The sequence below is a fragment of the Oryx dammah genome, unplaced genomic scaffold (assembly GCF_014754425.2).
Source record: "Oryx dammah isolate SB20612 unplaced genomic scaffold, SCBI_Odam_1.1 HiC_scaffold_11032, whole genome shotgun sequence".
Taxonomy (NCBI): domain Eukaryota; kingdom Metazoa; phylum Chordata; class Mammalia; order Artiodactyla; family Bovidae; genus Oryx; species Oryx dammah.
The window spans coordinates 17,922-41,963 of NW_024080426.1; the positions used below are offsets into that span (position 1 = coordinate 17,922).

Here is a 24,042-nt window from a genome sequence, read left to right on the forward strand (position 1 = left end):
TATTTATGATTTTGTTCATGTTAGGAAATGGCAACCTACTCCAGTGTTCTTGCCTGGAGAATCCCAGGGACAGGGGAGCCTGGTGGGCTGCCATCTGTGGGGTGGCACAGAGTCAGACACGACTGAAGTGACTTAGCAGCAGCAGCAGCATTTGACATTAAAATTGTTTCCTGTAAAGTTTGTCCTTGTCCTATTTTTATATTTTTGTACTGATTTGTAAAAGCTTTTTGATACTATGAAAATTAATACTCTGTGTTCATATTTTGGTAAATACTTGTTTCCAGTATGTCACTTGTCTTTTGACTTTGTTCTTTCATGCCATATATAAGTTCTTATTTTCATGTCTGATACCATGCTTCAGTTCAGTTCAGTCACTCAGTTGTGTCTGACTCTTTGTGACCCCATGAATCGCAGCATGCCAGGCCTCCCTGTCCATCACCAGCTCCCAGAGTTTACTCAAACTCATGTACATTGAGTCGGTGATGCCATCCAGCCATCTCCATCCTCTGTTGTCCCCTTTTCCTCCTGCCCCCAATCCCTCCCAGCATCAAAGTCTTTTCCAATGAGTCAACTCTTCGCATGACGTGGCCAAAGTACTGGAGTTCCAGCTTTAGCATCTGTCCTTCCAATGAATACCCAGGACTGATATCCTTTAGAAGGGACTGGTTGGATCTCCTTGCAGTCCAAGAGACTCTCAAGAGTCTTCTCCAACACCACAGTTCAAAAGCATGAATTCTTCGGCACTCAGCTTTCTTTATAGTCCAACTCTCACATCCATACATGATCACTGGAAAAACCAAAGCCTTGACTAGATGGACCTTTGTTAGCAAAATAATGTCTCTGCTTTTGAATATGCTATCCAGATTAGTAAGAACTTTCCTTCCAAGGAGTAAGCATCTTTTAATTTCATGGCTCCAATCACCATCTGCAGTGATTTTGGAGCCCAGAAAAATAAAGTCTGACACTATTTCCACTGTTTCCCCATATATTTGCCATGAAGTGATGGGACCGGATGCCATGATCCTCATTTTCTGAATGTTGAGCTTTAAGCCAACTTTTTCACTCTCCTCTTTCACTTTCATCAAAAGGCTCTTTGGTTCTTCACTTTCTGCCATAGGGTGGTGTCATCTGCATATCTGGGGTTATTGATGTTTCTCCCGGCAATCTTGATTCCATCTTGTGTTTCTTTCAGCCCAGCGTTTCTCATGATGTACTCTGCATGCAAGTTAAATAAGCAGGGTACAATATACAGCCTTGACATACTCCTTTTCCTATTTGGGACCAGTCTGTTTTTCCAAGTCTGGAAAGGCCTTTTCTCAGAAATTATTCTTAAAGGATACATGATGTGAGAAAGATAATGTTAAGTTCAAGATGGCATAAACAGTGATTGAACAATGAATGGTTGAATGAAAGAAAGTTGTGAAACAAAAATATATGCTTTGTGCTTTTCAGGTTTTCTCATTATGTTTCTGAAAGAATTGGCAGAATTTCATCAAAATAAAGAGAGTTGCAATATGGAAACTCAGACAAGTTCAAAATTTCCCATCGAAGACTCTCTTGGTAATTGTGATCTTCTTCCATAATTACACTTCCATTTTCTATTTCCAGTGAAGGTGATGACCTGATGTACTGTATTATGTATTTGTTGCTTCACTGAGAGGGATTCAGGATGCTGGTGACATGTTTTCTGGAATCATTGCTCATTTTCCCTCAGAGGGACTAGAAGCTGCTCTCCAGGGCTGCTTCTCCGTTCATGACCACCAGGGGTATGCTTTCCAAATGGGGATCCAGAGGCCCACTTCCTTGTTTGTTCAGTTGAATCTCTCTTGACTGGGAAGTTCTTCCGTGTCTCATCTTACTTTATTTTATAGCCACTTAAGTGGGAAGATCTTAGACTACTTACTTTGCAGGGAACTAGAAAAGTCAGTGGGCCATCCTTTCATTTTATAGTTTAAAAACCTAGGATCATTTGAGGAAGGACAACTTGGAAATGCCCTATCTGGATCAGAGGTGATATTAGAGTCCACATTTTCTGGTCTGTGAGCCAGAGCCTTTTCTGAGTTATACACCTTCTGTAGAATACAAAAAAGTAGATGGAAACTATGTGTAACATTTGGCCAGTCAGAGACATACCTGTCAATAGTTTGATTTCTGATGACTCAGGTGGTAAAGAATCTGCCTGCAGTGCAGGAAACAGAGGAGATATGGGTTCGTTTCCTGGGTATGGAAGATTCTCTGGAGGAGGAAATGGCAGCCCACTCCAGTATGCTTGCCTACAGAATTCCATGGACAGAGGAGCCTGGCAGGCTATAGTCCATGGGGTTGCAAAGAGTTGGGCATAACTGAGCACATATTTTAATCTGCTTGTGCCAGCTATTTTTTTCTCTGCCTACTTTTTGGCAATATTGGTGTTACACTGATAAGACTGTATGAGAGGGTCAGGTTTGCAGTGTGTGGTGTGGTTGGTTTCAAATCTACAGTTTTGAGGGCTGGAGGTCTCCTGAAAAGACTGCAGGAATGTAAGACATAGACATGGCCTTAGCCCCATTGGTGCCATTATGTAGCTGCATAGCCTTCTGGAAGTCCCTTCAACTGGATGGGCATCAGTTTTCTCCTCTGTGAAGTAGAAGAAGTGAAGCACAACATCTTTGATTCCTCTTAGGGTCAACGTTTTGAAAGTGTGAATTAGCTCTAACCAAAGTGCAGTGAAAGAGCCTTCTCTCATGGCACTTTGACATAAGAAAGAAAAGCCATTGTTATCTGACTTAAAGTATATTTTTTGCTTTTTTTCCCCCTGATATTTTATGATGAGGATTCTCAAATATTCAGAAAAGTTGAAAGCTTTACAGCAAACACTTGTACATCTTGAATCTGGCATGAAGTTTGTTATACTTGCTTTATCACTTATCTGTCCATCCATTAAGCACTCTCACTTTTTTGGATGCATTTCTATTAATAAGTAAAATGGCAGACATCCTTACGCTTTTCCCTGAGTATTCTCTGTGTTTGAACAGAGCTCTGGCTCTGTTTGCTCACCTGCACGTGTCTCTCTGACCTCATATACTGTGTTGTTTTCTGGTAGTGGAGAAGCTTCAGCTTATTGACAATGAGTTTGCTGGTGCTTGCCCTCAACATCCAAAGTTAGAATCCTTAGAAATCAAGTTAAATGAATGTAAGAGGAAAATAGAACAGCAGCTACGGGCAGAAATGAATCAGGAGGTAAGATTCATCTTGTTATCATCAAGAGTGATATTTTTCCTCAAATTTTAATGTCTTCACCTTCGGTATATGGAGAAATAGTAAAAATCTTTACTAATGAATGTGGTACTATACTTTGTGGATATTATTTCTCTTTCCAGATAATATCATTTCTTTACGACTTCCGAGCACACCCTAGATTTGTAATGAATGAGATGGAACATGAAGATGAAATAAGCTAAATATATTTAGACAGTGTTAATAGAGAAAATTTGTTGTTTCTTTACTATAATTATTGATATTTACAATTTTTTCTCATCAACTGGCAGTTGAATTACTTTAAAGATACTGAAATAGAGAAAATTAAAACAGAAGAGAAAAGTAAGTGTGAGAAGGAATTAGCTGAGTTCCGGAATGAATTGGAAAGAGCTTATCGAGCAAAATCTGAGACCCTTATATCTCATGAAAAGATGACCCTTGAGAGAATTCAAAAGCACCAGGAGGTAATATTCTAAAATCATTTACTGGGTGGCCATCTCTGGACTACCTCTCCAGTAGTTCTTGGGGTCAAGAATGCAAATGGAAGCAGGGGACTTGAAAAGGATATGCAGGCACCCTTTATGTGAGATGGCTGGAGGGAAAGAACTGCAGATGGTATGGTCTGGGAATGCTGGGAGTGGGAGAAACTCACACCAAAGAAGCGGCAGCTTTGAGGCTTCATTAACAGCAGGAAGGAGAGGATCAGAGATGTGAAACGACTGCTATCACTAAAGGAAACAAAGCCCTGGAAAACTGATAGGCCTACTGAGCTGTGTCAAGGACTCAGCTGAGGTGGGCAGTGTGGACTGACAGTACACCAAGTTCAGGGCTTCCAGGTGAGGGCCCTTGTGCAGCTCTCAGGAGGGTGTGTAGTGTTGGCAAAGCTGGAGGGATGGAGGTGCTCAGGCAGAGGAACTTGAGAGAACTCAAACTCACTGGCTTCAGAAAGGCAACCCATTTCATGGATGACTTGGGTTGAGTAGGGTGTGGACAAGAGCTCAAGATGGCAGGTGGCTGCTAATCTAGGGCAATGGGATTTCTTAGTGGCTGCCTAAAAGACACTGAGAAGCGAATCTGGGGATTCTGATGACCAGAAGAAGATGGGCCAAGACAACAGAGTTGCAAGTGGAGATTTGAGGTCAAGAATGGGAACAAAACACAGTGTGCTGCCATGGGACCAGAGATGAGGTCTCTAGGATGGAGGCGTCCAGGGTTGCCAATGGCCATTTGATCCTGTCTGCCAGGCTGGTGGCTGGACAGGAGATACAGAGGTTGCCCAGTAGCAGGAGGGTGTGTGGGAAGGGATTTGACCCATTGCTTTAGAAAAAACAGTTTTGTTAAGGGCCTATCTTACACCAGACTGGATCTGGGACCCTGCTTACTGTGGACAGGGGGTGCTTCTGTCAGGAAATTTTCTTGAAAGTAAGAGGCTTCCTCCCAGTGTCCACCCTTGCTTAGAGCTTCTCAAAAAGACCCTTTTTTTGTTGTTGTTTTGTTTTTTCTGTTGTTGGTTATCCATTTTATTTTTTTAATATAAATATTTATTTTAATTGGAGGCTAATCACATTACAATATTGTATTGGCTTTGCCATACATCAGATGAATCCGCCACGGGTGTACATGTGTTCCCCATCCTGAACCCCCTCCCACCTCCCTCCCCATACTATCCCTCTGGGTCATCCCAGAGCACCAGCCCTGAGCATTCTGTATCATGCATCGAACCTGGTCTAGTGATTTGTGTCACATATGATATTATACATGTTTCAATGCCATTCTCCAAAAATCATCCCACCCTCGCCCTCTCCCATAGAGTCCAAAAGACTATTCTATATATCTGTGTCTCTTTTGCTGTCTCACATACAGGGTTATCATTACCATCTTTCTAAATTACATATATATGTGTTAGTAGACTGTATTGGTGTTTTTCTTTCTGGCTTACTTCAGTCTGTTTAATTGGCTCCAGTTTGATCCACCTCATTAGAACTGATTCAAATGTATTCTTTTTAATGGCTGAGTAATACTCCATTGTGTATATGTACCACAGCTTTCTTATCCATTCGTCTGCTGATGGACATCTAGGTTGCTTCCATGTACTGGCTATTATAAACAGTGCTGCGATGAACATTGGGGTACATGTGTCTCTTTCAGTTCTGATTTCCTCAGTGTGTATGGCCAGCAGTGGGATTGCTGGGTCATAAGGCAGTTCTATTTCCAGTTTTTAAAGGAATCTCCACACTGTTCTCCATAGTAGCTGTACTAGTTTGCATTCCCACCAATAGTGTAAGAGGGTTCCCTTTTCTCTGCACACTCTCCAACATTTATTGCTTGTAGACTTTTGAATAGCAGCCATTCTGACTGGTGGTACTGAGATGGTACATCATTGTGGTTTTGATTTGCATTTCTCTGATAATGAGTGATGCTGAACATCTTTTCATGTGTTTGTTAGCCATCTGTATAACTAAACAGACATTTCTCCAAAGAAGACCTGGTTATTGAAGGGTAATTACAACCCCTCTGCAAGTTTTGTATAAGCAGTTCTGGGAATTGGCCTCACTTACATGGAAAGAATAGACATCTTGAAGACATTTCTTCAGGAAAATGAGATACCAGGGAACATTTCATGCAAAGATGGTCACAATAAAGACAGCAATGGCAAACACCTTACGGAAGCAAAAGATATTAAGAAGAGGTGGCAACAGTACACAGATCTGTACAGAAAACGTCTCAATAATCCTGATAATCACAATAATGTGATCACTCACCTAGAGCCAGACATTCTGGAATACGAAGTCAAGTGGACTAAGCATCACTATGAACAAAGCGACTGAACTGCTGTCTAAACTAGGAAAAATATGAAATGTTTCACGAATTTGTGAGTCATCCTTTTGCAGGGGCCATGCCAATCTTCTCTGTGTCATTCTACTTTTGTATATATGCTGTTAAAGTGAGTACTAACAATGTCATCTTTAAGATATGTGATGAAGTCAGGAAGAGAAATATACCACATGATATCATTAAATGAGAAATATAGTTCAATTCAGTTGTTCAGTCATGTCTGACTCTTTGCAACTCCATAAACCTCAGCATGCCAGGCCTCCCTGTTCATCACTAACTTACAGAGTTTACCCAAACTCATGTCTGTTGAGTTGGTGATGCCATCCAGCCATCTCATCCTCTGTCATCCCCTTCTCCTGCCCTTAATCTTTCCCAGCATCAGAGTCTTTTCAAATGAGTCAGGTCTTCACATCAGGTAGCCAAAATATTGGAGTTTCAGCTTCAACATCAGTCTTTCCAATGAACACCTAGGATTGATCTGTTTTAGGATGGACTGGTTGGATCTCCTTGCAGTCCAAGGGACTCTCAAGACTCTTCTCCAAAAACACAGTTCAAAAGCATCAATTCTTCAGTGCTCAGCCTTGTTTATAGTCTAACTCTGACATCCATACATGACCACTGGAAAAATCATAGCCCTGACTACATGGACCTTTGTTGGCAAAGTAATGTCTCTGGTTTTTTAATATGCTATCTAGGTTGGTCATAACTTTCGTTCCAAGGAGTAAGCGTCTTTTAATTTCCATGGGTGCAGTCACCATCTGCAGTGATTCTGGAGCCTCCCAAAATAAAGTCAGCCACTGTTTCCCCATCTATTTGCCGGAAAGTGACGGGACTAGATGCCATGATCTTAGTTTTCTGAATGTTGATCTTTAAGCAAACTGTTTCACTCTCCTGTTTCACTATCATCAAGTAGCTCTTTAGTTCTTCACTTTCTGCCATAAGGGTGGTATCATCTGCATATCTGAGGTTATTGATATTTCTTCCAGCAAACTTAATCCCAGCTTGTGCTTCATCCAGCCCAGTGTTTCTCATGATGTACTCTGCATATAAGTTAAATAAGCAGGATGACAATATACAGCCTTGACGTACTCCTTTTCCTATTTCAGTCCAGTCTGTTGTTCCATGTCAGTTCTAACTATTGCTTCCTGACTTGCATACAGGTATCTCAAGAGGCAGGTCAGGTGGTCTGGTATTCCCATCTCTTTCAGAATTTTCCACAGTTTATTGTGACCCACACAAAGGCTTTGGCATAGTCACTAAAGCAGAAATAGATGTTTTTCTGGAACGTGTTTTTTATGATCCAGCGGATGTTGGCAATTTGATCTCTGGTTCCTCTGCCTTTTCTAAAACCAGCTTGAACATCAGGAAGTTCACGGTTCATGTGTTGCTGAAGCCTGGCTTGGAGAATTTTGAGCAATACTTTACTAGCACGTGAGATAAGTGCAATTGTGCAGTAGTTTGATCATTTTTTGGCATTGCCTTTCTTTGGGATTGCAATGAATACTGACCTTTTCCAGTCCCGTGGCCACTGCTGAGTTTTCCAAATTTGCTGATATACTGAGTGCAGCACCTTCACAGCATCACATTTTAGGATTTGAAATAGCTCAACTGGAATTCCATCACCTCCATAGCTTTGTTTGTAGTGATGCTTTCTAAGACCCACTTGACTTCACATTCCAGGATGTCTGCCTCTAGGCAAGTGATCACACTATCCTGATTATATGGGTCATGAAATCATTTTTGTACAGTTCTTCTGTGTATTCTTACTACCTCTTCTTAATATGTTCTGCTTCTGTTACGTCCATACAATTTCTGTCCTTTATTGAGCCCATCTTTGCATGAAATGTTCCCTTGGTATCTCTAATTTTCTTGAAGAGATCTCTAGTCTTTCCCATTCTATTGTTTTCCTCTGTTTCTTTGCACTGATCACTGAGGAAGGCTTTCTTATCTCTTCTTGCTATTCTTTGGAACTCTGCATTCAAATGGGTATATCTTTCCTTTTCTCCTTTGCTTTTCACTTCTGTTCTTTTCAGAGCTATTTGTAAGGCCTCTTCAGAAAGCCTTTTTGCTTTTTTGCATTTCTTTTTCTTAGGGATGGTCTTGATCCCTGTCTCTTGTACAGTGTCATGAACCTCCATACACAGTTCATCAAGCACCTTGTCTATCAGATCTAGTCCCTTAAATCTAGCTCCTACTTTCACTGTGTAATCATAAGGGATTTTATTTAAGTCATACCTGAATGGTCTTATGGTTTTCCCTACTTTCTTCAATTTAAATCTGAGTTTGGCAATAAGGAGTTTATGATCTGAGCCACAGTCAGCTCCTGGTCTTGTTTTTGGTGACTGTAGAGCTTCTCCATCCTTGGCTGCAAAGAATATGATCAACCTTATTTTGGTGTTGACCATCTGGTAATGTCCATGTGTAGAGTCTTCTCTTGTGTTGTTGGAAGAGGGTGTTTGCTGTGACCACTGCGTTCTCTTGGCAGAACTCTCTTAGCCTTTGTTCTGCTTCCTTCTATACTCCAGGCCAAATTTGCCTGTCACTCCAGGTGTTTCTTGACTTCCTACTTTTTGCATCCCAGTCCCCTATAATGAAAAGGACATATTTTGGGGATGTTAGCCTAAAAGGTCTTGTAGGTCTTCATAGAACCATTCAACTTCAGCTTCTTCAGCATTACTGGTTCAGGAATAGACTTGGATTACCATGATATTGAATGGTTTGCCTTGGAAATGAACAGAGATTATTCTGTCCTTTCAGAGATTGCATCCAAGTACTGTATTTTGGACTCTCTTTTGACTATGATGGCTATTCCATTTTTTTATAAGGGATTCCTGCCCACAATATTAGATATAATGGTCGTCTGAGTTAAATTCACCCATTCCAGTCCATTTGAGTTTGCTGATTCCTAGAATGTTGACATTCACTCTTGCCATCTCCTGTTTGACCACTTCCAGTTTGCCTTGATTCATGGACCTGACATTCCAGGTTCCTATGCAATACTGCTCTTTACAACACAAATGGACATGTCAGTGAGACATATTCATGGACACAAGAGAACAGACTTCTTTCCAAGGTTGTAGAGGGTGGGAATGGACTGGAAGCTTGGGATTAGCAAATTCAAACTATAATATATAGGATGGATATACAACAGTGGCCTCCTGTATAGGGCATGGAACTATGTTCGGTATCCTGTGATAAACCATAATGGAAAATAAATATAAAAAAGATACATTTGTATAACAAGTTGCTGCTCTACAGCAGAAATTAACATAGCATGGTAAATCATCTAAACTTCAATGCTGTTCAAAAAAAGATTGTTGACTGATTAGATCAGATCAGTCAGTTCACAAACTTGAACTCTGGTTTAGTCAACTGATCTACGAAGACTCCTGAGAAGGTTGCCGTTTATGAAGACCACCATGCTTTATTCCACCACCTGGAATGCCCCTTCCTTTCTTGGCCTGATAAAATTGTCCAGTCTTCAAAATCCAGCTGGAATGTCAGGTCCTCATGATGCCTCTCCTGACCCCTCACTGATGTACTCCTCCAGGCATCATTCATCCTGTGGAGTCTCGATTTACTTTAATTGTGAAATCATCATGTTTGGTTTGTCTTTCTCTCCCTGAATAAACTGAGTTGTTGTTGTTGTTTTTAAGGTGAAGACTGACCTGTATCTATACATCTTTATGTATGCAACACTCAGTGTGGCCTTGAATATGTGATAGGTGTTCAGGTAACACATACATGGAAGTGTGGTTATTTGTTTGGGGCATCATCTTTTAAGGTTCATTTTATTACTGAATGAACATTTAGTTTCATTTTTTTCTCTGGCTGAAGAACTTAATGAATTTTCTTCAGTATCTGAGAGACGTTAATGAAGTAATAAAATAACTATAGACAAAGGATGCTAGAAATAAAGGGTAATGTAACTTAACAGTCCATGGGAGATGAGGAAGTACAGTTTTGTGGGGATAAAAAGGCAAAACATACACCTTGTATTGGAACCTCTTGAAAATTGTTCCTCTAAATGTCCATCCTTTGTTTTCTAGAATTTAGGAAGCAATGTATTTGTTCATCTCCTTTGTTTTCTTTAGCTTGCTTGGTAAAAGTTAGTGCTTTCCTCTGCAGAATGAAACAAAAGAAATCTATGCCCAAAGGCAGCTTCTACTAAAAGACATAGAGTTGCTGAGAGGCAGAGAAGCTGAGCTTAAGCAAAGAATTGAAGCCTTTGAATTGTAAGTAATGTGTGTCCATTTTGGACTCTCAGAATTAATGAGACTAAAAAGAACTAAATATGTCTGCTGCTGCTGTTGCTGCTAAGTCACTTCAGTCAGGTCTGACTCTGTGTGACCCCATAGACAGAAGGCCACCAGTGTCCTCCGTCCCTGGGATTTTCCAGGCAAGAACACTGGAGTGGATTGCCATTTCCTTCCCCAATGCAGGAAAGTGAAAAGTGAAAGTGAAGTTGCTCAGTCATGCCTGACTCATAGCGACCCCATGGACCACAGCCCACCAGGCTCCTCCATCCATGAGATTTTCCAGGCAAGAGTACTGAACTGGGTTGCCATTGCCTTCTCCAAAATATGTCTACATATTCTAATAATAACTGCAGAGTAGAGTTCTTGATTGTAAAGGTGTTATCACCTACCTTCAAGGCACACTTCAGGTTAAATGAAGATGAGCATTTTGTTTTTGAAATATTGGTCACTGGGATGAAAGCAGAAGGAGATACCATCATCAGGTTACAGTGGGACCTGAGAGATAATTTGGAGACGCGAATAACACTTTAACAGATCATATGTTTCCCATTAGTGTCAAACATTCAGATCTCACAGTTTCATGTGTGTATGGTATCTGAATTCCAGACAGCAAAAGCTGCCATATTGACATACTCTGCTGGCGTTTTAAAAGGGCAACACAATGGCTCTGAGTTGACTTGTACTGGGAGAAACTGTTTCATATAATGTGTGTGTTGCTTGTTTTAAGTGCTTACTAGTGTTTCATTCTTCATATCTTACCAGGGATTAATAACAGACTCAGCAGTTGTAGAGGTTATGTAATAAGCCTTCTTTCCAGTTTGGTATCTGCCATTAATTGGCACTCATAGATACACCAGAAATCTTCTTTCCTTAAAAGATTTGTCTTCATTTTCATGAATGTTGTTTTCTCATTTACATAGGCTGAGTTCATTTGATATCTTCTCTATGCCAACCTTACTCTTTTTGGCAATACTGAAGAGATAAATTGACCATAAGAGAGAAAAGGAAACCAATTTGGGCAGTGATAGTGGTTATGTAATCACTTATTTACCTCCATTTCCCCTCCTCCTTTCTAAGTATACTGAAAGTGAAAGGGTTAGTCATCAGTCATGTCTGACTCTTTGTGACCCCATGGACTGTAGCCCACCAGCCTCTTCTGTCCATGAAATTCCCCAGGCAAGGATACTGGAGTGAGTTGTTATTTCTTTCTCCAAGGGATCTTCCCAACCAGGGATCAAACCCAGGTCTCCTGCATCACAGGCAGATAATGTTTACCATCTGAGCCATCACAGAAGCATATCATACAAACTAAACAACTATACCAGTATACAGATTAACTAGCAGAGGGAGGTAACACAGAGACCTTTTATCCTTTGTATAATAGTGATTCATATTTTCCTTTCTTTCTATCATTTTTTGTTTTACATAGTTAATTCAGTCATGTCTGACTCTTTGCAACCCCAGAATATCTAATGATGTGTAAATTATGCTGCTTATTTGTTATAGTATTTGTTGATCTGCATCATGCCAGGCCTCCCTGTCCACCACCAGCTCCCAGAGTCCACCCAAACTCATGTCCATTGAGTCAGTAATGCCATTCAACCCTCTCATCCTCTGTTGTCCCCTTCTCCTCCTGCCCTCAATCTTTCTGAGCATCAAGGTCTTTTCAAATGAGTCAGCTCTTTCCATCAGGTGGCCAGAGTATTGGAGTTTCAGTTCTAATATCACTCCTTCCAGTGAATACCCAGAACTGATCTCCTTTAGGATAGACTGGTTGTATCTCCTTGCAGTCCAAAGGACTCTCAAGCTCATCTCCAACACCACAGTTCAAAAGTATCAATTCTTCGGTGCTCAGCTTTTTTTACAGTCTAACTCTCATATCCATACATGACCACTGGAAAAACCATAGTCTTAACTAGACAGGCCATTGTTAACAAAGTAGTGTCTCTGCTTTTAGACAGTTGGCTTTCCTCTAGTCTGAGTTTTGTTGTGTTTTTATGGTTAGTATCTTAGTGCAGAGGCATTAAGTATGTAGGTAGTAACTTTTCTTTCCAATGCTCAGTGTAATGTCTGGCACAAAGTAAGTGTTCACTTAATGTTTATTGGCATCATGAATTCATAGTGAAGTGATGACTCAAGATAGTAGCTCTGGATGTTTCTTAATCATTGGCCTCACTTGTCCATAATTTGTCATTATAGTCCATGATATAATACCTTCAAAGGTTTTTTAGGTTATGCTTTAAAACAATTCTAATAAAATACAGTCCTTTTCTGTGGATCAGTTTTGACATGACATCCACATATTTTATGGATTTTTCCACATACTTTAGAGATAAACTCTAAAGAATCTGTAGTTGTTAAATTTTAGGAATAAGAAAGTGTGTGTATGTTAGCTTGATATAGCTGGGGAGTAGGGAACTGTTAGGTATCTTCGTCTTGCTGTGGGTGTCCTCATATGACTTTGGCAGGTATTGAGGTTCTGAGTATATTCACCACTGTAGTACTTCTTTCCCTTCTCTAATTTCTGAACCAGAATGTTAGCTGCTAGCAGCTGGTGGAGATGGTAAAATTCCATGAAAATATGACTTTGGTATCACCAGTCTTAATATAATGCTATTGACAGTGGTTCTCAGTACTGTTTTCAGTTCCTTAGGGCAAAAGGTCTTCTGCTTGAGAGTGGGAAGGTGGGACAGATGGATTGGAAGTGACTGACATTATCTTTTGAGGTTTAGAGTCTGAAGTATACAGTGTAAAGTAAGTAAATTTAGTTTAGTTTGTTTTTCTAGTTGTTGTCTTTGGTGTGTGTGTGTGTGTGTGTGTGTGTCACTGGACTCCAGCTGAAAAACGGTGCCCTCTATAAGCTCAATAATGACCCATCATTTTGTGCTTGAGTTTTCAGACCTAGTTTAGAGAACTGCAGCAGATTTTCCTGGACTTTTTATAGCCAGAATTTAGACCCCTGGCCTTAGTACTGAGTGTTCTTGAAGTTCATTCATTGTCCTGTTCAGTGTTCTTCTGTGCCCTGGTGCCATAGATGAGCTCATCATTGACAGCAGTCTGCCCAGGGAAGTGATCAGGAACTCATTTTCATCCTTCTGATTCTCAGGTATCAGCTTGAACTGAAGGAGGACTACATCACTAGAACTAACAGACTGATGGAAAGTGAAAGGAAGAATAAAGGTGATTCTTGGGCTGGGGCACAATTCTGTATTTTTCATTTTTAACATAGGTTATGAGCTTCCTGCCGGGGTCCAGCCCCGGTGGATCCAGGGAATTCGAAGGTGGGGACGGAGTCGGCATCTTTGGAAAAATACATATTTAATTACAGATATAGAGAGAGATTAGAAATGGATAGTGTAGTAGGAGATAGTGTAGTGGAGAAAAGGAGGCTAAATTCAGCCAGAGAAACGAGAGCAAGAAAGAAGCGACATGGTGGAATCAGTCTTTCTGGAAACTGATCCGATTTCTTTATTTTGGGGTTTGCTTATATACCTTTTGTTACACATAGGGATGAATACAGAGTCACGCGGGGGTCTTAGGGATATTACATCATCTTCTGGCCATGAGTGAGACCTGCTGACATTCTATGATCCTTTCTTTCTGATAACCAAAAACCTTATTTCTTCCAAGGGTGTTTTTTCTTAAACCAGGCACCACCCTCCAGATAAAGTTGCATTCCTATAGGGTGAGGGTGTAGTGAGTTATAATCAAGAAAGGAATTTATTTAACCCAAGGTTAACAGGATTAATCTTAAAGGTTAATACTTATTTCTCCTATATGCTAGTTATATTCACTATAAGGGCAGGGAATATGGAGATTTAGCAGCAAACATCAGCCCAACAAATGAAAATCCTTTTACCAATGCTCCTCTTAAGATCTATTTAGTCTTAAGATAGTGATAAAGTTACATTTTTACATAACAAGGACACAGTGATGTATAACAAAGCACGGTGATCTATTACAAAAAGTCTAGTATTGCTAACATCAAAAACTACTATATTTCCTTTTCTATATTCCAAATGCATTGATTAATATATTCCCAGGTGCCTAAGGATATGGAGGCCTGGTGGCAATCATTGACTCAATGATAATTAAGACTCTCAAAATACTCCAAATCTCTCTGTGCTGTTTATGGTTAAGAGGTAGTAAACAATCATGTGGCAGGAGTATGGATAATCCTGTCACACAAGCTAGTCTGTCAGCAGAGAGGTTTGACCTGAGACATCCTTGTCCCACCCAGAGCAGGGAATTAGCAGCAATTATTGACAAAACAAATGAAAAACCCTTCATGAATATAATTCCTAACCAACCCACTATACTAATAATTTCCAACTGCCTAAAAGAATTTGCCTTTAGTAAGTCTAAAACACCTCATGCCTCTCAGATTGGGAGGCTGTAAACCATCACATGTGGCCGGATGAACCTATACAGGTAGGTTAGGTAACCTTCAGAGGAGTTCGAAAGCTGAAACACTCTTGTCATGCCCAGGAATTTTTATGGCCTTAGAGCTGCACATTTACTCCTTCCCTGAGAGAAACGGTTATGGGGGAGAGCATAAAACAGACTCTGGTTTTGGGGTAGATGCTCGGGAACAGGGGGTTTCCTGAGGCTTGATCACACCTTTGCGTATGCCAAGCCTCCTTCCTTATGACCTTTGCCATGGGCGGAGTTCCTCACGCTGGCCCCCAACAGCTTCCTAAGTTGGGTACCCCTTCTACATCATTGTTACTATAAACTGACACAGTTTTTGTCCTTTTACTTTTACACAATGAAAAAATCAGTCTTTCCCTATGTTTTTGTAAACCTTGTTTAATTTTTGTATATTCATAAAGATCAGAGCTTTATTGGTAGAATTTTATTCAACTTTATTTCAGTATATTTTGATGAATAGATCTGTGATGTCAAGAAAGTGGCAGCAACTTGCTGCCATTACTTAATACTACTCTGAACCGTGAGATTTTTTTTTTTTTTAACCTAGGAGAAATTTTATTTTATTTGTCCCTAGTGACCTTGTTACTTATTTTTCTTAGCTTCTAACACATATTGATGCTTAAGATATTTTATTTTCACATATAACCTCCTAAACTGATGTATACATTACTACAAGACCAGGAAAGTTGGGTAATTTTTTGATCTTTGAAGTATTTTACATTGCAGTGACTTTCTAGGAACTAGCCTAAGACAAGTTTTGGGTTGATATTTCAAATAGACTTCAGAGGGTAAACCAGGGCTGAGTAGTTGGTCCTTATCAGAAGGTCACTCAGACTAATAGTAATACTTCTTTAGCAATTTGGTTTTGCCAGGTAGTTAGCTTGTGACTTTTTGATGATGCATTGTATATATGCTTATGTTAGATGAAGTGGAAATGACAAAATAATAACTGCAAAATCTTACCAGAGCAGTCTGTCTTTAAAGAAATTCATAGCTGTTGGCATGAGGACCCCACATTCCACACAGGTGGTGTAACTGGTGACTTGTGTGTAGCAGGAAGTGCACCACATATATGCTAACTTCCCATCACCCATTGAGTAACAGGACTTACTTGCTCACTAATGTTTTTTTGGCCCAGTATCTGCTACTTTATATCTTTTTTGGGCGGGGGAGGGGAGGGGGGCTATGCCACTTCTCTTGTGAGATTTTATTCCTTCATCAATGACTGAACCTTCACTCCCCACTCCCCACAGTGAATGCATGGAGTATTAATGAGTGGACCACCAGGGAATTCCTGTTGCTATTTTAGATGATGAAATGTAATGCTCATTAGCTCTGTTCACTGGTAAAACTTTATGATGTTTAGTTGCTTGGTTCTGTCTTTCAGAAAAAGCTATACATTTGCAAGAGGAACTTGCAGCTCTTAATTGTAAAAAGGAAGAACTCAATCATTCTGTAAACCGTGTAAAAGAACTTGAGGTAATTGTTAACCATATTGATTTTTTGAAATAGATGTTAGACAACACAGGAAATTTTAACTTCAATCACACATAATTTATCTCCAGTGATCTTGGTATGTTTGGACTCTTTATTATATGACTCAAGACGGCGATGACTGAACTTAATTCAGTAGTTCTTCATTTCCATCTTTGTCTCCTAGAGAAGTGTAGAAAAAGCATGTCCTTTAGGGCCTCAGAGTTATCCTTGAATCTCCCTCACAAAAACTCTGGGATATTGTTCACATCTCATGGGAGGGAGTTCAGCTGATTTCTGTGCCTTTCCCATAGCAGGTGTTTACATTCTACTTGGTTTCTTCTCTCTTCTCAGTGCCAGGTAAAAATTTCTATCACTACATCAGGATCTAACAGACTAAATCAAACTGACAGGCATTTTTCACACAGTTACTTTTTTTCTCTTTTTTTCTGTACTTGCTATACAAAGGACAAAACTGGAACTTCAGATAATAAAAATATGTTCTGTATATAAAATTTGTTTCTGCAACTGAAATGTTTTATTTGAGCACTTTATAGTTTCCTGTCTTCAAACAAGAGATATATCAGACTGAGGAAAGGAGAGCACCTCCCATCACCTTAGTGGTATCTGTCTCACCTTTTTGTGTTGAAAAACAGACGTGTTATTAAATCTGTGATGGCTTTTGGGTCCTTAGTTGCATTTGGAAAATGGGATGATAATCTGAAGGATTTGCTATGTAGGACAGAGTTCTGCATAAATTGAGTTATATGAACTTGCCTCAGTTCCAGAACAGAAGTTGTTATAGTCAGGGTCATCTTGTTACAGAGAACCAGACTAGCAAACTGACCATGATTAAATTATGCCACAAACCTGAGAGCAGACTGTGAGTGTTTACCTACTCAGTCCTATAGAGTCGCTGTTCCAATATAATTTTGTCTTTTCCAATTCCAGCTTGAGATGGAGTCTGTTAGAGCTCACTGTTTGGCATTAACAAAGCAAAACCACATGCTAAGTGAGAAGGTTAAAGAGATGAGCAACTATTCACTACTGAAAGAAGGAAAACTGGAGCTTCAGGCGCAAAATAAACTACTTAAACAACAAGTGGAAGACATCAAAAGTGAGAATTTGCATCTCCTAAACCGTAAGTCTTTTTTTAAAATATATGATTTGTAATTCATGTTAGGTTCATATTGGGAAACTGCTTTTTTGGCTACATCATGAGAATATGGGATCTTAGATCCCCAACCAGAAATTAAACCCATGTCCCATGTGAAAATGCTAACCACTCTACCAGGAAAGTCCCAGGAAACTGCTCTAGGGGAGGCTTCAATTGGGAAGATTTTATAAAATTAAAACTCTCAGATTGAAATTCCTTCTTTTTTGCTTGCTATTCCATAATTCATAGTGTCCTAAGAAGAATGGTTTTAAAATTTAATCTTTATATTAGAATATAGTTGAGTTACAGTATTGTATCAGTATCAAGAGTAGAGCAAAGAGATTCTGTTATACATATGCACATATCCATTCTTCTCAGATTCTTTTCTCATATAGACCATTAGATTATTGAGTCAAGTTCCCTTATTAGTTATCTATTTCATATATGATACTGTGTGTCTGTTAATTCCAAACTCCTCATTTTATCCTTCACCCTGCCTTTCCCCTGTGCTAATCATAACTTTTTTTTGAAGGCTATATGCCTGCTGTATTTTGTAAATAAGTTCAATTGTATTACTTTTTTAGATTCCACATATAAGTGATATCATAAGATGTTTGTCTTTTTCTGTCTGAATTGCTTCACTTTGTATAGTATTCTCTAGTTGCATCCATGTTGCTACAAATGGCATTATTCCTTTTTGTAGCTGCATAATATTCTATTGTATATATGTACCACATCTTCTTTATCCATTCATTTGTCAGTGGACATTTGGTTGCTTCCATGTCCTGGCTATTGTAAATAGTGCTGCAGTGAACAATGGGGTGCATGTATCTTTTCAGATTATGGTTTTCACCAGATACATGCCTAGCAGTGGGACTGCTGTGCTTAGTTTTGTAAAGAACCTCCATGCTGTACTGTTTAATGGTTGTACCAATTTACATTCCTACCGTCAGTGTAGGATAGTTCCCCTTTCTCCATGCCCTCTCCAGCATTTATATTTTGTAGACTTTTTGATGATAGCCATTCTGATTGGTGTGAGGTTATATCTTATTGTAGTTTTCATTTGCATTTTTTAATAATTCATGATATTGAACATCTTTTCATGTGCTTTTTGGCTTTCTGGATGTCTTTTTGGAGAAATGTCTAAATCTTTTGCCCATTTTTCAATTGGGTTATTTGAACTGCATGAGCTGTTTGTATATTTTAGAGCTTAATCCCTTGTCAGTCACTTTATTTGAAAATGTTTTCTCCCATTCTCTGAGTGGTCTTCTCATTCTATTATGGTTTCCTTTGCTGTGCAAAAGCTTTGAAGTTTATTTCAGTCCCATTTGTTTCTTTTTATTTTTATTTTCATTACTGTAGGAGGTGGATCCAAAAAGATATTTCTACAGTTGATATCAGTATTGTGTGTTGCCTATGTTTTCCTTTAAGTGTTTTTATAATGTCTGGGATTAATGTACATCTAGGCCTTTTAATCCATTTGTGCTTTATTTTTGTGTATCATGTTCAAAAATGTTCTGATTTCATTCTTTTACATGTTGTTGTGTAGTTTTCCCAGTACCACTTGAAGAGACTGTCTTTTCTCTGTTGTATATTCTTGCCTCTTGTCATACATTAATTGACCATAGGGACATAGGTTTATCTCTGGACTTCTATTTGTTCATTGATCTATATTTCTGTCTTTGTGCCACTACCATACTGTCTTGAAGACTGTAGCTTTATAATATAGTCTGAAGTCAGGGAGGCTGATTCCTCCAGCTGCTTTCTTCTTTCTCAACATTATCTTGGCTACTCTGAGTCTTTAACAAGAAATTGCAAATTGTTCTAGTTCTGTGAAAAATGTGGTTGGTAATTTCATAGGGTTTACACGGCATCTAAATTGCTTTGGGTCAGTCAGTCAGTTAACTCGCTCAGTCGTGTCCAAGTCTTTGTGACCCCATGAATCACAGCACGCCAGGCCTCCCTGTCCATCACCAACTCCCAGAGTTCACTCAGACTCATGTCCATCAAGTCAGTGATGCCATCCAGCCATCTCATCCTCGGTCGTCCCCTTCTCCTCCTGCCCCCAATCCCTCCCAGCATCAGGGTCTTTTCCAAGGAGTCAACTCTTGGCATGAGGTGGCCAAAGTACTGGAGTTTCAGCGTTAGCATCATTCCTTCCAAAGAAATCTCAGGGCTGATCTCCTTCAGAATGGACTAGCTGGATCACCTTGCAGTCCAAGGGACTCTCAAGAGTCTTCTACAACACCACAGTTCAAAAGCGGCAGTTCTTCGGCACTCAGCCTTCTTCACAGTCCAACTCTCACATCCATACATGACCACTGGTAAAACCATAGCCTTGGCTAGACGGACCTTAGTCAGCAAAGTAATGTCTCTGCTTTTGAATATACTATCTAGGTTGCTCATAACATTTCTTCCAAGGAGTAAGCGTCTTTTAATTTCATGGCTGCAGTCACCATCTGCAGTGATTTTGGAGCCCCCCAAAATAAAGTCTGCCACTGTTTCCACTGTTTCCCATCTATTTCTGATGAAGTGATGGGACCAGATGCCATGATCTTTGTTTTCTGAATGTTGAGCTTTAAGCCAACTTTTTCACTCTCCTCTTTCACTTTTATCAGGAGGCTTTTTAGTTCTTCTTCACTTTTGCCATAAGGGTGGTGTCATCTGCATATCTGAGGTTATTGATATTTCTCCTGGCAATCTTGATTCAGGCTTGTGTTTCTTCCAGTCCAGCATTTCTCATGATGTACTCTGCATATCAGTTAAATAAGCAGGGGGACAATATGCAGCCTTGATGTACTCCTTTTCCTATTTGGAACCAGTCTGTTGTTCCATGTCCAGTTCTATCTGTTGCTTCCTGACTTGCATACAGATTTCTCAAAAGGCAGGTCAGGTGGTCTGATATTCCCTTCTCTTTCAGAATTTTCCACAGTTTATTGTGATCCACATAGTCAAAGGCTTTGGCATAGTCAATAAAGCAGAAATAAATGTTTTTCTGGAACTCTCTTGCTATTTCCATGATCCAGCAGATGTTGGCAATTTGATCTCTGGTTCCTCTGCCTTTTCTAAAACCAGCTTGAACATCAGGAAGTTCACAGTTCACATATTGCTGAAGCTTGGCTTGGAGAATGTTGAGCATTACTTTACTAGCGTGTGAGATGAGTACAATTGTGCAGTAGTTTGAGCATTCTTTGTCATTGCCTTTCTTTGGGATTGGAATGAAAACTGACTTTTTCCAGTCCCGTGGCCACTGCTGAGTTTTCCAAATTTGCTGGCACATTGAGTGCAGCACTTTCACAGCATCATCTTTCAGGATTTGAAACAGCTCAACTGGAATTCCATCACCTCCACTAGCTTTGTTCGTAGTGATGCTTTCTAAGGCCCACTTGACTTCACATTCCAGGATGTCTGGCTCTACATGAGTGATCACACCGTCGTGATTATCCGGGTCATGAAGATCTTTTTTGTACAGTTCTTCTGTGTATTCTTGCCATCTCTTCTTAATATCTCCTGCTTCTGTTAGGTCCATACCATTTCTGTCCTTTATCGAGCCCATCTTTGCATGAAATGTTCTCTTGGTATCTCTGATTTTCTTGAAGAGATCTCATCTTGCCCATTCTGTTGTTTTCCTCTATTTCTTTGCATTGATCGCTAAAGAAGGCTTTCTTATCTCTTCTTGCTATTCTTTGGAACTCTGCATTCAGATGCTTATATCTTTCCTTTTCTCCTTGGCTTTTTACTTCTCTTCTTTTCACAGCTATCTGTAAGGCTTCCCCAGACATCCATTTTGATTTTTTGCATTTCTTTTCATGGGGATGGTCTTGATCCCTGTCTCCTGTACAATGTCATGAACCTCATTCCATAGTTCATCAGGCACTCTATCTATCAGATCTAGACCCTTAAATCTATTTCTCACTTCCACTGTATAATCCTAAGGGATTTGATTTAGGTCATACCTGAATGATCTAGCGGTTTTCCCTGCTTTCTTCAATTTAAGTCTGTATTTGGTAATAAGGAGTTCATGATCCAAGCCACAGTCAGCTCCTGGACTTGTTTTTGTGGACTGTATAGAGCTTCTCCATCTTTTGCTGCAGAGAATATAATCAATCTGATTTCGGTGTTGACCATCTGGTGATGTCCATGTGTAGACATCTTCTCATGTGTTGTTGGATGAGGATGTTTGCTATGACCAGTGCATTCTCTTGGCAAAACTCTATTAGTCTTTGCCCTGCTTCATTCCGCATTCCAAGGCCAAATTTGCCTGTTACTCCAGGTGTTTCTTGACTTCCTACTTTTGCATTCCAGTCCCCTATAATGAAAAGGACATCTTTTTTAGGTGTTAGCTCTAAAAGGTCTTGTAGGTCTTCATAGAACCGTTCAGCTTCTATCATCAGTCACATCCACAGCTGGGTATTGTTTTTGCTTTGGCTCCATCCCTTCATTCTTTCTGGAATTATTTCTCCACTGACCTCCAGTAGCATATTGGGCACATACTGACCTTGGGAGTACCTCTTTCAGTATCATACTATTTTGCCTTTTCATACTGTTCATGGGGTTCCGAAGGCAAGAATACTGAAGTGGTTTGCCATTCCCTTGTCCAGTGGACCACATTCTGTCAGACCCCTCCACCATGACCCACCCATCTTGGGTTTCCCTGCAGGCATGGCTTGGTTTCATTGAGTTAGACAATGCTGTGGTCCTAGTGTAATTATAATGACTAGGTTTCTGTGAGTATGGTTTCAGTGTGTCTGCCCTCTGATGCCCTCTTGCAGCACCTACCATCTTACTTGGGTTTCTCTTACCTTGGGTGTCAGGTATCTCTTCAGAGCTGCTCCAGCAAAGCACAGCTGCTGCTCCTTACCTTGGATGAGGGGTATCTCCTCCCGCCGCCCTTCCTGACCTTCAACGTGGGATGGCTCCTCTAGGCCCTCCTGTGCCCACACAGCCACCACTCCTTGGGCGTGGGGTTACTCCTCCCAGTCGCCGCCCTGGCCTCAGGCATGGGGTTGTTCCTCCCGGTCGCTGCCCTGGCCTTGGACGCGGGGTAGCTCTCTGCCACCCTTGGTGCACCGGCCGCCACCGTCTGCACTTAGTTCGCCGGCCTCCGCCACCACCTGCAAATTGTCTTGGGTAGTATTGTCATTTTCACAGTATTGAATCTTCTAATCCAAGAATATAGTAAACCTGTCCATTTGCGTTGTTTTTCATTATTAGCTTACCTCCATACAGATCTTTTGATCCATCAGTAGGTTTATTCCTACTGGGAGTTCTGGGAGTTCCTGACCCTACAGGTCCAAGGGCTGGTAGCAAACAGCCTGACCCCATTAGCACTCTAGGGAACTACATCATCCTTTGTGACTAGGGACCAGCCTGAGTCAGTCTTCGCTGAAGGCCTCTCTGACGATCCAAATTGGGAGTGCCATCTGCTTTCTGCCTGGACCCTAAGAGCTGCTGAGAGATACACAGATTGATTGGACCTCAGAGCATTCATGGATAGGTTTTGATAGTGTTCCTTCCCTACCTCTATGCTTGGTATAGGGGAGAGACAGACATTCAAGTTAATTTAAGAATTTGAAAGAACTGTTACATGGAGAAGGACTCAATAAATAGTAAAATTTGCATTTATGTATATTAAATTATTTTGTTTTCAAACTTCTGTGGCAGAACTCCTTGTTGTCCATGCGATATAGTTGATAGAAAATAGTGTGCATGCACAAAAAGGAAGAACAATTTGAAACTTCTTAAGCTGCTTTTAAAAGTAGAGTACAATTAGAAAATTTCAGGTTGATAACAACCAGGCTTTTCTACCTTCCTAGGCCTAGCTCAGCCATCTCCAGAGCTACTAATTTTTCAGAAAGAATTAAAGAAAGCAACAAAAGCTATTGCATCTGAGCATAAGGAGTTCGAAACCCACAAACAAGCTCTGCAAAAACAGCTTCAAAGCGAAGTGAGTATTGCTTCTTGTGCAGCCAGGGATTGGGCCAGTCTGCTGCATAAACGTGTGAACTTGGCACATGCCACATTGGTATAAATGGGGTTTACTTTAAAATTAGAGCTCCCCTAAGGTACTAAAGGGTGTGGTTTCTCATCTGAGAGAACTCTCCAGTGATCATGTGACTTTACATTCATAATAGTCACAAAATCCAGAGGCAATCAAACTCACTGAAACACACAATTCTACAAATCCTGGTGGTGCCCACAGTGGCAGGGCCTTGGAAATACTGCTGCCATCTCTCTGGTGTCTGCCCATGCCCTGGAGTAGCTGCTTTAACATGCATGTAACAAGAGGTGGAAATTTGTTTTATTTCTTATCATTTTGTAGGGACCATGTGCATTAAGGATTAAGGGTGGATCGCTGCTCAGAATTGGCAAAATGGAAAAAAGAGAATAAGCCCAATGAGAGTATTGCTCCCTTTGGAGTGAGCTGTGATTTCCTCTGCATTGATTTCTTTTCTTCTCTCATTCTCTGCAGATTGAGCACTCCACCCAGCTGAAGGCCCAGATATTAGAATATGATGCTTCTTTCAAGAGGTTAACTGTGCAGGTTACCGATTTAAAATCACAACTGAAACAAACTCAAATAGGTTAGAGACATTTTAACCTCTGTGTGTGTGTGTGTGTGTGTGTGTGTGTGTGTGTGTGTGTGTGTGT

General features: G+C 40.3%; 1 protein-coding gene and 1 non-coding gene across 2 annotated transcripts in view; one reads left to right on the forward strand and one right to left on the reverse strand.

The window, feature by feature from the left end:
• The window catches only part of LOC120860176 (oral-facial-digital syndrome 1 protein-like), a gene marked incomplete at its 5' end in the record, with an annotated part of 79,836 nt that overhangs the window by 12,597 nt on the left and 43,197 nt on the right, over positions 1-24,042 (forward strand). The window contains 9 exons of the mRNA XM_040235967.1: positions 1,453-1,560; positions 3,083-3,219; positions 3,528-3,701; positions 10,201-10,307; positions 13,438-13,511; positions 16,150-16,241; positions 17,187-17,376; positions 23,208-23,338; positions 23,864-23,975. Of these exons, the coding sequence (XP_040091901.1) occupies positions 1,453-1,560; positions 3,083-3,219; positions 3,528-3,701; positions 10,201-10,307; positions 13,438-13,511; positions 16,150-16,241; positions 17,187-17,376; positions 23,208-23,338; positions 23,864-23,975 (1,125 nt within the window). The remainder of the gene's footprint in view (positions 1-1,452; positions 1,561-3,082; positions 3,220-3,527; positions 3,702-10,200; positions 10,308-13,437; positions 13,512-16,149; positions 16,242-17,186; positions 17,377-23,207; positions 23,339-23,863; positions 23,976-24,042) is intronic.
• Positions 6,084-6,189, reverse strand: LOC120860178. Its single transcript, XR_005720260.1, has one exon. It is a non-coding gene; the product is annotated as a U6 spliceosomal RNA (small nuclear RNA).